Source organism: Hemicordylus capensis, chromosome 11, assembly GCF_027244095.1.
Source record: "Hemicordylus capensis ecotype Gifberg chromosome 11, rHemCap1.1.pri, whole genome shotgun sequence".
NCBI lineage: Eukaryota > Metazoa > Chordata > Lepidosauria > Squamata > Cordylidae > Hemicordylus > Hemicordylus capensis.
This window is the reverse complement of record NC_069667.1, coordinates 15,056,764-15,072,003: the sequence shown is the minus strand read 5'-3', so window position 1 is coordinate 15,072,003 and position 15,240 is coordinate 15,056,764. Positions and strand designations below refer to the sequence as shown.

Genomic DNA, 15,240 nt, shown 5'->3' with positions numbered 1-15,240 from the left:
AAACAGCTGGCAGAGGGTGCTAAGTTGAGCAGGCCTGGCCTACGCTGTTCAGGGCTTTATAGGTTATAACCAGCACTTTGTATTTTGCCTGGAAACATAATTGGTAGCCAGATGTAGTCTCCTTGAGATAACCTGGAGACCAACCTGGTTGCTGTATCTTGCACCAATTGCAATTTCCAGACTACTTACAAAGGCAGCCCTACGTAGAGCGTGTCGCAGTAAGTCTGCTTCTTACTCAATGGACCTGGCCTCAGCTTTCCTTTTCCAGCTGCTCAACATGGCTTGCTAGCTTGTCTTTGCTCTGCTTGACAGGAGTAAAACCCGTCTCTCTCTCCCCCCCTCCTCCCCCCACCCCACTGCAGGGCCCAGGCCTCTTGGCTATGGACAACAAACACTATCGGCGAGGGAGTTTCCAGAGCAGCACCAGCGATGAAGACATGGTGGAGGTGGCAGGGGGGACGCTGGACTTCTCCATGGTGGACGACGTTCCTCCTCTGGACAGGGAGATGGCTGAAGGTAAGGCTGAGCCTGCCTGCTGACCCTCTTTACCTCCTGGGCGTAGCTCTTCTATAGCTGCTTGCTCTCCAGTCCAAGTATAATTAGTATTGGGCTTTACTACTGTGTCAGGGAGCCACCTGATGGTGCAGCAGGGAAATGACTTGGCTAGCAAGCCAGAGGTTGCCGGTAGGGGTGTGCACAGAAACGGTTGGCCCAGTTCGGTTCGAGTCCGGACCAGACTCAAACCGGATCGGGCCAATTCAGTCTGTCACCCCCTTGAATCCCCCCCCCCGTTCAGTTCGGTCCGATGGTGGGGGGGTCGTGAACATTTTTAAAAAAATTGTTACTTACCCCCTTGGGGGAGTTGTTGAAGGCGGCGGCGGGGGGTGTGTGTCCACAGAGGTTCCCCCTCCCCCGGCCATGCAGAGGCCAATTGCAGATGTGGCAGCCTCCAAAATGGCTACCACGCCGGAGGGGAAAGGCCTGAATGGGCTGAAGAGCTGGCCGAACGGGCCAGTTTGGGCTGCAAGGGAGGCCGGCAGGGGGAGGGGGGACCTCTGCGGACCCCTATCCCCGCCTCCAGCAACTCCCCCAAAAGAGAAAAAAAGTCTGCAACACTCCCCCCACAGACAGTCGGGGTGTGTGTGTGTGTGTTCTGTCCAAGGTCAGACCAAACGGGATGGTTCGGTTCAACCCTGAACTGTCGAACCGAACAGGTTCGACATAGAACACATTTGCACATCCCTAGTTGCCGGTTCGAATCCCCGCTGGTATGTTTCCCAGACTATGGGAAACTCCTATATCGGGCAGCAGCGATCTAGGAAGATGCTGAAAGGCATCATCTCATACTGCACGGAAGGAGGCAATGGTAAACCCCTCCTGTATTCTGCCAAAAGACAACCACAGGGGTCTGTGGTTGCCAGGAGATGACACCGACTCGACGGCACACTTTTCTTTACTGTAGCAGGGAAGAAGCCAGTTCTCAAAGCTTTGGAGGCTGTTCTGGTATCGTTTCAAACATCACTCTTATGCCGGTGGTGCACCCTAGTGAGAGCTGTCGCAATCCCACCATGCCTGACGCTGGCAAGTACCTGCATGCAAGTGTGGGGGCACTGGCTGGCTTGCCGCTCTGCTGCCCTGTCTAGCTGGGTAGCAGCTTCAGCCACAGAATGAGAAGACACTCAAGAACTACTGGAAGCATAACCTGGAGGCTCTTCTCCTCCAGAGATTTTCAAACAGAGGCTGGATGGCCATAAGGGAGGCTGCAGTAGATTCCTGCCCTGAACAGGGAGTTGGACCAGAAGACTTTCACAATCCCTTCCCAACCTGAAAGTCTGACGGGACCTGTTTGCATTTCCTCATGAGTGGTGACTGGGGACATGCTGCTAACCTGGAACGTTTCTAATCCACATGGGCCTCTTTGCCCTAATAAAGCAGCAGCCTGTGATTGTACATCAAAGGAGGCAGGCTGTTGAGGGGTTATGAGGTCCAAACTCTGGTGAGAATCTTTGCCCCACTGACTTCTGGGCGGGCGGTGGGGAGGGTTGCACAGGGGACTTCTATATGTGCAAAGCAGGTGCTCTGCCACTGAGCTGTGGCCCCTCTTGTTCTGGGCATGGGGGCTACACATGGTTCATGTTTAGGAAGCAGCATTCCCCACCTGCCTGGGGATTCCCCCACCTGCCTGCTGGCAGCCCCCCAGGAGAGTGCAGCTTGCAAAGGGCGTCATCTTTCTGAAGGCTCCTGCTTTCCTATGCCTCTGGTGGCTGTGCTACAGCAGTGAATAAGAAGCATGCATAATCACCATGTCTTTGAACCAAAAATCAGGTGGTGCAAAGCTGTTTATTGTAGATGAACAAGTCCCTATGCGTTTTGAGGAACAAACCTCTTTTTCAGGGGATATTCGTTTTCTGCAAAGTACAAATAACTTGTCTTTTTACAATGACAAGTTATTTGTTCTTTGTACTTTTTCAGGGGATATATATTCATTTTCTGCAAAGAGGTTTGTTCCTCGAAATCCATAAGGACTTGTTCATCTTTAAAAAAAAAAAAACAACAACAACGTTACAACAACCCCCCTCCCTTTTTTTAAAAGTTCATTGTCTGTGCTGGTGGGTTGCCTTCCCTTCTTGTGTGTCTAATCACCATGCTCTAAAATAAATGGGATTCCAGGAAGTGTTATGTAGTGGATGCAGATAGGGAGTGGGACAGAACTGGCTCTGCCTTGATATCCTGGTGCGTCGATGGCAAATCCCTTGTCCCTTTGGAAGCTGCTTCGTCAGAAGAGCTTCTCTCCTTTCCTTCCTTTGCCCCACTCTCTAGGCTGCAAGAGTGGTCCAGGTTCCTTACTGTATTATAGTCCTACTGAGCATGTCTCTCTTGCCCTTCACTTAAGGGGGCAAAGCATTTCACAGGGGCTACCGTGGTAGTCCTTAGCAGGACTGTATTACCCTCCTCATTACAAATGGGACTGATGGTAAGAGAAGGGTACTTCCCTCCAGTCCTCCAAGGAGCTGAGCTGAGACTGAACAGGGGGATGCCAGCTCATGTTCTTCTCTGCTCCTGTTAGAAGAGGTCATGTTATGAACAAGAGGCAAAGTAGTTCATTGAAAACTTGACTTTCTATACAAACCTTTGGAGCAAAATATTACAAGTCCATATCTGGCCACATGCCTGTGTGTGTGTCCTTTAATTAAAGCATCTGGAATATTGGGAACCACCTTGGATCCACTGGGTGACAAAATAGAGCAAGTGGGGCATTAGCTCAACGGTAGAGCATCTGCTTTGCTTGCAGAAGGTCCCAGGTTCAGTCCCAGCAGTATCTCGAGGTAGGACTGCGAGAGACTGCTGCCTGCAGTCTTAGAGAGCCACTACGTCAGTGTTCTGAGCTGGATGGACCAATGCTCTGACTCGGTATAAGGCAGCTTCCTATGTTCCCTAATGGCATAACTACTACAGGATTGAAACTGAACAGATAAGCCTGTTTCACCTGTACTAAGTGTGAATCTAGGAAGTACAGTTTGTCACTTTCCCCAAATAATGACAATAGGCAAAGATGTACATATAATATGCAGAAGCCACAGTTTTGGAGGTACAACCTGCTCAGCATGCAGAAGGTCCCAGGTTCAATCCCTGGTGACATTTCCAGGTAGGGCTGGGAGATGCTCCTGCCTGAAACCATGCAGAGCCACTGCTAGTCAGTGTAGACAGTTAACTAGATGGACCAGTGGTCTGACTCGGTATAAGGCAGCTTCCTATGTTTCTAGACTCATTAACTTTCCAGTGTAATAAGAATGAGTTTGTTACACAGAGCTCTTCTTCAGGCATAGGTGTTAAGAAAATAAAAAGTAAAAAACTAAATTAACAAGCTTAGGCTGGTCTTAACCTGTACCCATCTCCTCCACCCCCACTGAACATATTACAGTCTCATGTAGGATGAGAGTCTATGCAGAAATATATAAGTATCAAAATGCAAAAGCATGTTTTCAGCTCTAGTGCCCCAGGATCTACGCTGAATATCTGCACTGAATCCCACCCACAAAGAGTCCTGCAGAACCTGAAAGCTCACTGCTATTACACTTGAACATGAGAAGGTCCTGTGGAAAGTCTGGGTAGCCTCATTTGCTCACCCTGTTCCACCCTGAGTGGTTGCAAGAGAGAAGCAGAGTGAATTACTGGGATTAGTGGCAAAAGGTTCTGTGACTCAGCCCCCATACATTTCCAACTTTCTCTGTACCTTGAGCCCTGCTGCTTCCACAAGAGGGCAGCTTCCAATCAGCTTGGCTCATGTGACTGCCAGTGGAGGAAGATGGCTGCACTGGCAGTGCCGGGACTAGGATGGGACTCTGGCTGGCAGTGGTGGAGACAGGCGTGCTCTGGCCTTTGGGAGAAAGGAAAGCAGAGCAGAAAGTGACCCTCTAATGGAGGGCAGCTGTCTTCCGTCCCCAGGACTCCCCAGGCTGGTCTGTAGGAAGCTGCCTGCTGCAGAGTGGGGAGAAAGGTAAGGTGGCTTCCTCTGAGGGAGCCCCAGTCCACTGCCGGGTGACTCCGCTTGAGAACGCTGGGAATGGCACTTCCATCCTGCCTTGGGAAGAAGGAGGAGCAAAGAGTCTGGCTGTGTGGCTCCTTTCTGCCTGCTGCTCCCGAGGACATCATGCCGATTGCCATAAGCAAGGCTGGCTCCTTCAGGGACCAGCAGCTTCTCTCCCAGGCTCCACATTCCTTGCAGACAGAAGATGGGGAGCAGCATGAGAGATTGCTGCCTGGACAGCCTTCCCGGGGAGGAAGGCTCATTCTTGCAACACATAGGTCTGCTGCCTTCAGCAGTTGGCTTCTTATTAGCAGCCTTACCTACAAGACTCCCAACTGCAGAGGGAAGGACTCTGTGTTGGAAGACAGGCAGCGGGGAGAGAGCACACTGTGCCATTTCTGGGAGCAGGGACGTTGCATTTCGGAACTAAATGCCACTGGAAGAGCTGGCCAAATCCGCCTTAATCCTCTGCCACCGAGGACCCCTAGCGGCTGTTTCAAAGCTGCTTTTAACCTGTATTTGTGAAGAGCCCAAGTGGGGCAAGCGACTGCTAGCCAACACTGCAGCCATTTTGTCTTTCGGCCCACCTCTCCCTTCCAGCGGGGAGCTGCTTAAAGATTAACCTGGCCCCGTCGTCACCTTGTGGAAACGACTTTGCGCTCTGGGGACTTTGTGTTCCTTTCTGTGGCTTAAAGAAGAGCGTTTCTGGGACACCCTTGCTTGCCGCAGCAGCGGGCTAGGTGTGTTGGCGGCTGCAGGGCTTCACAACTCTGCATGGAGAAGCGGAGGCCCCATGCCCTCCAGCTCAGCGACCTTGATTTGGACACGAGCAGCAGCACCGTCTCTCCAGGTCTGTTAGCATGGTGGGGGGGGGGAGCCTCTCACTGCCCCTGCCTCTAGGAAGTGACTGTAGGGGTCCAGGCCAAACAGGGCACCCCCCCCCCACATTCTTTACCAGACTTTCAGTGGGCAGGGAACTTCTTGCAGTCAGCTGGCTGTGGGTCACCCCCCGACTGCCCAGCCTCCGAGGCTGTGTGTGTGTGTGTTTCCTTTTAGCTCTCTGTGCTTCGTCACTTCCCTTGTGACCGTGGGGGCTTCTTCCAGAGAGAAGGGCAGAGCATAGCACAAATCTTTCTTCTGCCTCCTCCTGGCTTTTACATGGGACATCCTCTCTAGACAAATGTCTGTCCAGCCCTGCAGCATGTGTGCATTGGTGCCCCCGCCATCTGCACTGCAGAAGGATCAGGACGGAGTACAGAGCCGGGTTCTTCATTGCAAGGCCCTGGGGCCGGTGGCAGGCCCATCAGCCCGAAGTGCAGCTCTCTGGCTAAGTGTTTGTTGGGCCTGTGTGAAGCTTTTACTAAAGCTGAATTCTCTGCATGGCCCCACTGGCACCCTGCAGAGATGACCATTCTCACCATGCAGTGCTGAAGTTTGCCCAGGGCCTCCAGAGGGCTCTGCCTTTAGGGGAAACGGAGCCCTCAGGAGCTCCTGCACCTGTAAGGGGAAAGTGTTAACATATTGAACATGGGCAGCCTCCCTAGTCCTGCCGGTACTGACCACTCGCTTCCCCCCCCCATTCGCCTCCCCCCCATCTGGCTGCCCACCTGGTGCCCCAGCCACCTGCTGTCACCCAGCTCCCACGCCCACCCTCCTTCCATCAGGAGCACATGCGCACCCTGCTTCCACTGGCCACCCAACTCCCAGGCCCATCCTCTTTCCATTGGGAGCATGAGCTTGGCTGGAGCACGTGCGCACCCTCTTTGCATTGGCCCATTGGGAGCATGTGTGCCCTCCTTCCATCAGCTGGGGCTGAAGTGGCTGAAAGAGGTGGCTGGTGGCAGCTGCAGGAGCCCCGGTCAGCCGGAGGGGGGAGACGGAGCTTGGCAGCTTCTCCCCGGAGCTTGGCAACTTGGATTCTTTGAACCCGTCCACCCTATTATAGCTCCGTCCCTGCCTGCATCATCTTAGAAAGCATGCACAGAGTGCTGGGGAAAGAGCAGCACTGTGCGGAGGACAGCACGTTGGGAAATGGCTCTCACACTGAAGGTTTTTTGCCCAAGCAGCTCCCGCTTGAAAAATAATGAAGACCACTGGTGTAGACAGTCTTGGTGGGAAGATTCCCCTTTGAACCCGGGCCTCCTCTGCCCCAACTAACTCCCCCCTCCCTTTTAATCATTCAGTTTTTATATTGCTTTTCATAAGGCATCCCAAGGCAGTTTATAAAAGTTAAAATACACTAAAACTCCATAAAAATGACATTTAAAACCTTAAAATCAGTTAAACAATAAAAGCCATAAAACAAACACACACACACACAAAAGATAAGCAGGAGCAGGAAATCTGAGAAACCTGGCAGTCCCCAAGGTGTAAAAGCCTGAACAAATAAAAAGGTCTTTAGTTTTTTAAAAGCAGCCACAGATGTCAAAGAGTGGGCATTCACTGGGAGAACCTCCCAGAGCCTCTGGAGCTCTAGGAGGTGTACAACTATTTTAAAAAACCATAAAAACACACAATTCAAAACACAGTGCTAAAAACAATATAAAAACAATTAAAACCATTTAAAACCAATTAAAATACTTTTTTAAAAAAACTACCCCACCTTTCTGTGCACAGAGCGCTGTGCAATAAAAGCAACAATAATGGTTTAAAATAAAACAATAAAATGTGGCACAGCAGATGAGGACAGCATTCAAACAATTGCTTCTAAGAGGCCTGGGAGAACAAAAAACTCTTTGCAGCTCTATCTTGGAGATGTCAGGGAAGGAACTTGAAACCTAGATGATCTTCCCAGAGCGGCTCCATCCCCTTAGGAGAATATCTTTCAGTGCTTACACTTCTAGTCTCCCTTTCATATGCAACCAGGGCAGACCCTGCTTAGCTAAAGGGACAAGTCATGCTTGCTACCACAAGACCAGCCCAGGTAGGAACACATCAGATCAGGCAGCAATCCTTCAGGCCCACAGACACCATCCTGCTCCCTGGCCACTGCTGGAGACAGGCTGACCTCTTCTCCTTCCCCTTCCACCTTCATCATCAAGCAGACCTTTGGTGTTTTCATTAGTTAAACCTTGTGCGTCCTTTCCCTTTGCTCTGCAGGCTTCTCCTCATACAATGGAGGTGGGATGAATGGTGCAAGCAAGATGATGGATTTTCTGGAAGAGCCGCTCCCTGGCGTGGGGACCTATGAAGACTTCAACACGATAGACTGGGTGCGCGAAAAGTCTCGTGACCGTGACCGGCACAGAGAGGTCAGTCGGTGCTTCCGGAGGATGACTTGAATATTAATTATTTAATTACTACATTTTTATACCAACTTTCTGCCTTTACAAAGGCACCCAAAGCAGTTTACAATATTAAATAAAAGATGCAAATTACAGAAGACTTAAAAAGGTTGTCTCGTAGCATTGGGTGCTTCCTTATTGGAGGCCTCGGGATGGGCATGCTTGCAGTGGAAGGCACTTTTGCACTCTTTCAGTGGAGATCTTAAAATATCAGTAGCTACAGAGCAGGGCTGGAAACACTATTTCAGATCCGGAGGAGCTGATATTAGGAATCAGGGTTGAGAAAATATGTAAATACTAGCAGGTGAGGCCTGTTGTTCACCAGGCAAAGTCATTTTGCATAATTATACTTATAGGAAAGTTCAAGAAATTAAATATATGTGATAGAATTTTTTTTAATTGATGTGCTTGCAGAAGGAAAGTAAAAGAACAGTTTTAAATTTGTAGGATTTCAACCTGAAACATTCATTTTATTGAATAATCATCATACATAGTAAATCTGAATCTGAGAAACATCTTCTGCTTCTTTTGGGCATGATGTCATTTTTGAATTATTGATCTGATTGAATGTTAAAAATCTGAGGACAATAACAGTTAAAATATGATGATTATATTCATAATTTCTTCTTTAAAACAAAAAAGTATTTCAACTTCCACCAACCATATTTCCAGTGTGTGAAGTAGTACATTCAGCTGACATCAGTGGCAGGATTATTTATGCAAAATTTGCTATCTGTAAGTAATGGGGAGCCACCAATTAGAGGAGAAGGGTGTATCTTTGTGAGTGTTGGTGCTCTCCAGCCTTGATCCCCACGCTTTCGCAAGGGGAGCTTTCTCATTCGATCTCATAAAAAGTGATAGGAGCACAGGAACATGGGAAGCTGCCTTGTACCAAGTAAGACCACTGATCCATCTAATTCAGTATTGCCTACACAGACTGACAGCAGCTTCTCCAAGGAATTTCTCTCAGCCCTCTCGTGGATATACCAGGGAGGGAACTTGGAACCTTCCGTAGGCAAGCATGCAGGTGCTCTTCCCAGAGCAGCCCCATCCCCTGAGGGGAATATCTTACAGTGCTCACACATCCAAATGCAAGCCAAGGTGGACCCTGCTTAGCAAAGGGCACAATTCATGCTCACTAACACAAGACCAGATCTCCTCCCTGCGATCCCCAGCAGTCTCCAATATCTGGCAAAATTGCTGCCTCAGTGTCTTCTCTCTTATTAAAACCCCTGCACAAATTGGGGTGAGCTGGGAGTGCTGATCTGCCCTATGCAAAATATTTAACTTCTTCTCAAATCCGTTTTTTCAGATCACCAATAAAAGCAAAGAGTCTACCTGGGCCCTGATCCACAGTGTCAGCGATGCTTTCTCAGGATGGCTACTAATGCTGCTAGTAGGCTTGTGGGCAGGTGAGAGGCCAGACGTGGTGTCCACCCCGCTCCCAGCCCTTGAGAGGAAAATTGGGCATAGAAGATTCTTCCCTTTGGTCCCCCGAACATCGTTTGGCTGGAGCAGGCTGGGAGAGTCCCTGGTTGGCTGTCCCGGCCATACTCTTCCCCCCACTCCACTTACTGAAGTCCTGGTTTTCAACTGCAGGTGCACTTGCTGGCTTGATTGACATCTCCACCCACTGGATGACGGACCTGAAGGAAGGGGTGTGCTCGGAGGGCTTTTGGTTCAACCGCGAACATTGTTGCTGGAAATCAGACGTGACGTTCGAGGACAGGAACAACTGCTCAGAGTGGAAGACCTGGGCACACCTTCTGACTGTCGAGGGAGAAGGGGTGTGTAATGGGAGCAATGGGATTCCCTTCAGCGGTTTGCCTTTGAATGCATGCCTAGAAAGTCCACGTGTGTTCCCAAAGCCTGTCAGTTAGGAACATAGGAAGCTGCCTTCTACCAAGTCAGACCATTGGTTCGTCTCGCTCAGTATTGTCTACACAGACTGGCAGCGGCTTCTCCAAGGTGGCAGGCAGGAGTCTCTCTCAGCCCTGTCTTGGAGATGCCAGGGAGGAAACCTGGAACCTTCTGTATGCAGGTGCTCTTCCCAGAGCGGCCCCATCCCTGAAGGGGAATATCTTACGGTGCTCACATGTAGTCTCCCATTCAAATGCAAACCAGGGTGGAGCCTGCTTAGCAAAGGGGACAATTCATACTTGCTACCACAAGACCAGCTCTCCTCCCTGGTTTGTTCTGGTTTGACCTGAGCAGAGCAGGAAAGAACGGAGCATGTGTAGACGAGGCTACCTGCTGATGGCTTGGTCCTCCGGCCTTTGAATCTCTGGAAAGCATCTTCTGCACAGCAGCAGCCTGACAGGATCCTTCTTTTTCTCTGCAGGCTTTTGCTTACATCCTCAACTACTTCATGTACGTCCTCTGGGCACTGCTCTTCTCTCTGCTGGCCGTGCTGCTGGTCAGGGGCTTTGCTCCATATGCGTGTGGCTCAGGGATCCCAGAGGTAAGTCTGGCTGTCGGTTTCCTCCAGTCAGTCTCTCTTTGCCTTTGATTCAAGCAAACTGAAAGAGATGCCTGAAGGGATCACTCAGGAAGATGCACCCCAGAATATATCCCTCTTAACATTGGAAGAGCTCTGGTGAGTTATACCAGAGGGCCAAGAACTCCAGGGAAGCCCACAGTGCCGACAAATGCCCCAGTGCCAAGCCCACAAGCAGAATATGAAGGCAATAGCGTGTGTGTGCACGCGTGTGCGCGCACACACAGAGCACCTGCTATTCAGAGGTAGACTACCTCTGAACTTGGAGGTTCTACATAGCCATGGTGATTAACAGCCAGGGACAGGCCTCTCCCCTGTGAATATTTCTAATCCCTTTCTAAAGCCACTTCTTTTATCTCCCTTCTTCTCCCCCGCCCCCTGGGATAAAGTCCTGTAAACATATCCAGCACAGTAAGCAGGTGGAGAAGAACAAGCCCTGTGCTGGTGACAAACTAGTTCAGAAATGAGGATCTGTACTTTCTCTAAAAGTATTGACGCTTTTGAACTTTGATACTGGAGAAGACTTTTGAGGAGACCATGGACAGCCAGGAAAACAAACAAATGGATCATAAAACCAATCAGTCCAGAATTTTCACTCCAGGCATAAATGACCAGGCTCAAACTATCATATTTCAAACACATTATGTGAAGACCCAGCTCCCTTGAGAAGTCCATAATGCTGGGGAAAGTTGATGGGAAAAGAACAAGAGGACGACCAGCAGCAAGGTGGATGGACTCCATTATGAAAGCAACGAATGCACCGCTGTGAGACCTTAAAAGCCAAGTTGGAGACAGATCATCCTGGAGCGAATCTTCACTAGACTAGAATCGAATTGGTCACTAATGGTCGGCACCGCACTTAATCAATCAATCTCTCTAAAGTGGGGTCCCAACTTTTACTGCCCCTTCACTTTTTAATGCTTCCCTTGCCAAGAAGAGGAGTTAAAAATGGGCAGAGGGTGGGAGTGGGGAGTGGTGTAAAATGCCCAGAAGGCTCTTGGTTCACATCCCAGGTCTTGACCTCACCACCCCCGTCTTGAGAATGGGTGTGATGTACCTCGCAGGGCTTTGGCAGGCAGGATGATATTTCGTGGAGTTTCTTCCTGACCTGCAGCCCTGGGAATCCTGCCCGTGGCCTGCCTGTCCAGCAGAACATGTCTCATGCTGGTACCACAGCTCCTCTGCGTTTGCCTTTTCAGATCAAAACCATCTTAAGTGGGTTCATCATTCGGGGCTACCTGGGCAAGTGGACGCTGCTCATCAAGACCATGACGCTGGTGCTGGCCGTTTCCTCGGGCCTGAGTCTAGGCAAGGAGGGGCCCTTAGTGCATGTGGCCTGCTGCTGCGGGAACATCCTTTGCCACTTCATTGCCAAGTACAGGAAGAACGAGGCCAAGCGCCGAGAGGTAATACCTGGGGGCTGCCCAAGGCGCTCTTGAGTCCTGGAGGGCCAGGGTGAGGAGTCCATGGCTTGTGCTTCTGAGGCCTTGAAAGCAATTTAATAACTTGGCTTGCCCATCATCAGTAGGTTAACTCAGGGGTCCCAGACTCGGGTCCCCAGATGCTTTTGAACTACAACTTCCATCTTTCCCAGTCCTAATGGCCATTGAGAGGCGTAGGGAGCTCACCCGTGGCCGCAGGACAAGCTCTTGCTGGTAGCTCCCTTCTTCCAGTTGTTTCTCTTGTGCAAGCAGGTTGGTGCGTGCTGACCACTCCCCTGCATGACATCATACACAGGAGGCATGGCCACTATATGCAAGATGGGTTGCACGGCTTTTCTGCTGCTCCCGTTCAGCACATGGTTCAAGCGCTGTTTGGGTGCATCTTCCTTTGCTCCCAGTGAGGCAGGGAAAGAAGCATGCAGTCCGCGCTGGAACAAAGCCTCAACTGGGAGCAGCAGAGGGGCCACGTGGCTACCATGGAGCATGGGCCATGGGGAGAGCGGACAGATGGGTCCAGCGGCCCTGGAGGGAGTGAGCAGGGGCGATGTGAGAGCCTTTGGTGGCTCCTGGAGCTGCTGGTGGGAGCAGGGGGGCAAGCCTCTGGTGGCCCCCAGAAGTGCTCAGGGCGGCAGCCTGAGGACAGTCATCCCCCGCATGCTCCATGGTAGCCATGTGGCCTGGTGGCTGGGGATGAAGGGAGTTGAAGTCCAGCAACATCTGGGGACCCCGGTTCCCTACACTTCCATTCATGCAGCTGGCGACTAGGGACGAAAGGAATCGGTTGGTTGCAAGAGCAAGCTGTAACGGGGGTGACAGGTTTGGGGGCCCTGGGCAGCTTCTAAATTAGGAGTGTCTTCAGGAGGGTCAGCTATTCCACTGGGGCTGATGGACTCTGCTACTCTCCTCCTCCTAGGTATTATCGGCTGCTGCAGCGGCTGGCGTGTCAGTGGCATTTGGTGCTCCCATCGGTGGTGTCCTTTTCAGTCTAGAAGAGGTAACGTAAGCCCTGGATTTGCCCTTGACCTGCTTGCTTAGTCAGTTAATCTGCTACTGCAGCAAAGTTTAAGTGCATGCAGATGGAATCCTTGCATATCCCCCCACTTTGACCGCTGCCTCCCCTTGTGTCCATTTCTAGACTGTGAGCCACCTAAGGCAAGGATCCTCTGTTGTAGAGTACCATGTGCACAGGTGGTGCTGCATACATCTGTGAATGCAGTCATCATCATGCTCTGTCCCATCCTGGGACTTCTCACCCAGGCGCAGCCTGTGTAGCTTCTGCCTGAGCGATGCCTACTGCATGGTCTCTGGTGTCTGGAGCAGCTCTGCTTGCCCCGTGTGCCTTCCGTCTGTGGATGGAGTCACCGGCCCCTGGGCCTCCTGTGCACATCCTAGAGCACAAGCAGCCCTCTGGGTTGGGGCTGACGTACCCGCTCATGTGCCTCTTACTCATTGCATTTGTGTGGTGTTGCATAATTGGTGTAGAAAACCAGGGTGAAAATGGAGTAAATAAATACACAAAGCCCTGTGCAAGGTGTGGCTCTTCCGCTGGGCAGGGACATAACTGAAGGAGCCTTGGTGCATGCTTCTTCCTCCCTCTCAGGCTGAAAAGCAAGAAACAGACTGTGACTTCACACCCCACTTTACTGAGGGCATAAGCCGTTGTGGGCCAAGGGACACACGCTGGCCTCTGCCTGCGGGGCTGAGCCTTCCCCTCTCTCTGTCCCTCCACAGGTCAGCTACTACTTCCCCCTCAAGACTTTGTGGCGCTCCTTCTTTGCCGCACTGGTGGCGGCCTTCACTTTGCGCTCCATCAACCCCTTTGGGAACAGCCGCCTGGTCCTCTTCTACGTGGAGTTCCACACCCAGTGGCATCTGCTGGAGCTGGTGCCCTTCATCCTCTTGGGCATCTTCGGGGGCCTCTGGGGGGCCTTCTTCATTCGCAGCAATATCGCCTGGTGCCGGAGGCGCAAGACCACCAAGCTGGGCAAGTACCCCGTGGTGGAGGTGCTGGTGGTGACGGCCATCACAGCCGTCCTGGCCTTCCCCAACGAGTACACCCGCATGAGCACCAGCGAGCTCATCTCTGAGCTCTTCAATGACTGCAGCATTCTGGACTCCTCCGAGCTCTGCGACTACTACAACGCCAGCAATCCCAACAGCACCAAGGCTGCGGGCCCAGGAGTCTACAAGGCCATGTGGAAGCTGGCCCTGGCCCTCCTCCTGAAAGTCTTCATCACGATATTCACGTTTGGCATGAAGGTGAGATGGGGAGCTTGAATCGCCACGTTATGTGCAGCATCTACACACACTGGACATGCACGGTCCAAGAAGGCAGCTTTGCCCTCATGCTTGCAGTCTAAATGGGAGGAAGCACAGAAGGGAAGTGGGGTGGGAAAGGTCCAGTTGGGTTTGGACGGAGGGGAACGTGTGTCCGGCATTTAGATGCACCAAGGAGGAGCCAGGTGGGTGTTGGGAGCCGCGTTTGGAGAGTGAAGGATGCAAGTTTGGGTCTGCAGGCTACAAGAGCACCAGAGAGGAGTAGGAGAGGGAAAGAGAAGGTAGGTAGGTAGGTGGGAGCGAAAGGATGAGGAGACCAAAAGCCAGGCTGCTCCAAGTCGTCCTGCACGGACAACGCACAAATCCTTCATGGGGGTGGGACATGCCTGCATTTTGCTGCCATGTGACCATCTGCATGCAGAATGGGCCCCATTTCTTGCACTAATATGAGCATCCCTTTCCCCAGGCCCCAGAATTTTAGAGATGGGGTGTGGCTCAATGGCCGCAGTCTCCCCCTCTGCAGTGCTGTTGGTGCAACTCGGGGGGCATGGGCTCAGGGTCTGCTTTCCTCCAGAGCTGCTCTTCCTGCAGGTTCTGTGCTCAGCTGCTGCAGCAGAAAGCCTGCTTTCCTGGGGCTGGGGGGCAGGGCAGAGGGCGCCCCTGTGCCTGCGGCTACGACCTTGTTTCCCTTGCAGGTGCCTTCAGGACTCTTCATTCCTAGCATGGCTGTTGGGGCCATCGTCGGCCGGCTGCTGGGGGTAGGGATGGAGCAGCTAGCTTTCCACCACACTGAATGGGGTATTTTCAAGCACTGGTGCAGCCCAGGGGCCGACTGCATCACTCCCGGCCTCTATGCAATGGTCGGGGCTGCAGCCTGCCTAGGTGAGTGGCGGCAAGCAAGTTTCCTTGCATAGATGTAAGCGCCCATGTTCCCAGAGGATGGGTCTGTCGATGGCTATTAATGGCCAATGCCTGTTGATGACTTTCAGAGCCTCCCCATCTCTGGACATTCTTAAGAAAAATCTGGAAACATACCTGTTGAATCAGGCTTTTGGTTCACGAGTTTTAAGTTTATTTTTATTTATATTTTGAACTGTTTTAATTTATCCATTGTTTTAATGGTTTGTATGTTTGAAACTGTAACCCACTCAAAGATGTGTATATGGGGTGGTAAAGAAATGCGCTAATAAATATTGGGCAGGACACTTGAAT

At 51.5% G+C, this 15,240-nt stretch overlaps 1 protein-coding gene across 5 annotated transcripts in view; it reads left to right on the top strand.

Annotated features, from left to right (window-relative positions):
* Positions 1-15,240, top strand: part of CLCN5 (chloride voltage-gated channel 5) — a 41,422-nt gene that overhangs the window by 22,947 nt on the left and 3,235 nt on the right. For 4 of the 5 annotated variants that reach the window (XM_053273795.1, XM_053273794.1, XM_053273796.1 and 1 more), the window contains 9 exons: positions 363-516; positions 7,628-7,779; positions 9,125-9,224; positions 9,412-9,599; positions 10,154-10,273; positions 11,509-11,715; positions 12,665-12,745; positions 13,483-14,010; positions 14,724-14,910. In XM_053273795.1, coding sequence (XP_053129770.1) covers positions 381-516; positions 7,628-7,779; positions 9,125-9,224; positions 9,412-9,599; positions 10,154-10,273; positions 11,509-11,715; positions 12,665-12,745; positions 13,483-14,010; positions 14,724-14,910 — 1,699 coding nt within the window. In that variant the 5' untranslated portion in view covers positions 363-380. Of the gene's footprint in view, positions 1-362; positions 517-4,305; positions 4,499-7,627; positions 7,780-9,124; positions 9,225-9,411; positions 9,600-10,153; positions 10,274-11,508; positions 11,716-12,664; positions 12,746-13,482; positions 14,011-14,723; positions 14,911-15,240 lie in introns of those variants that run through there. The other variant, XM_053273798.1, reaches the window with a different exon arrangement.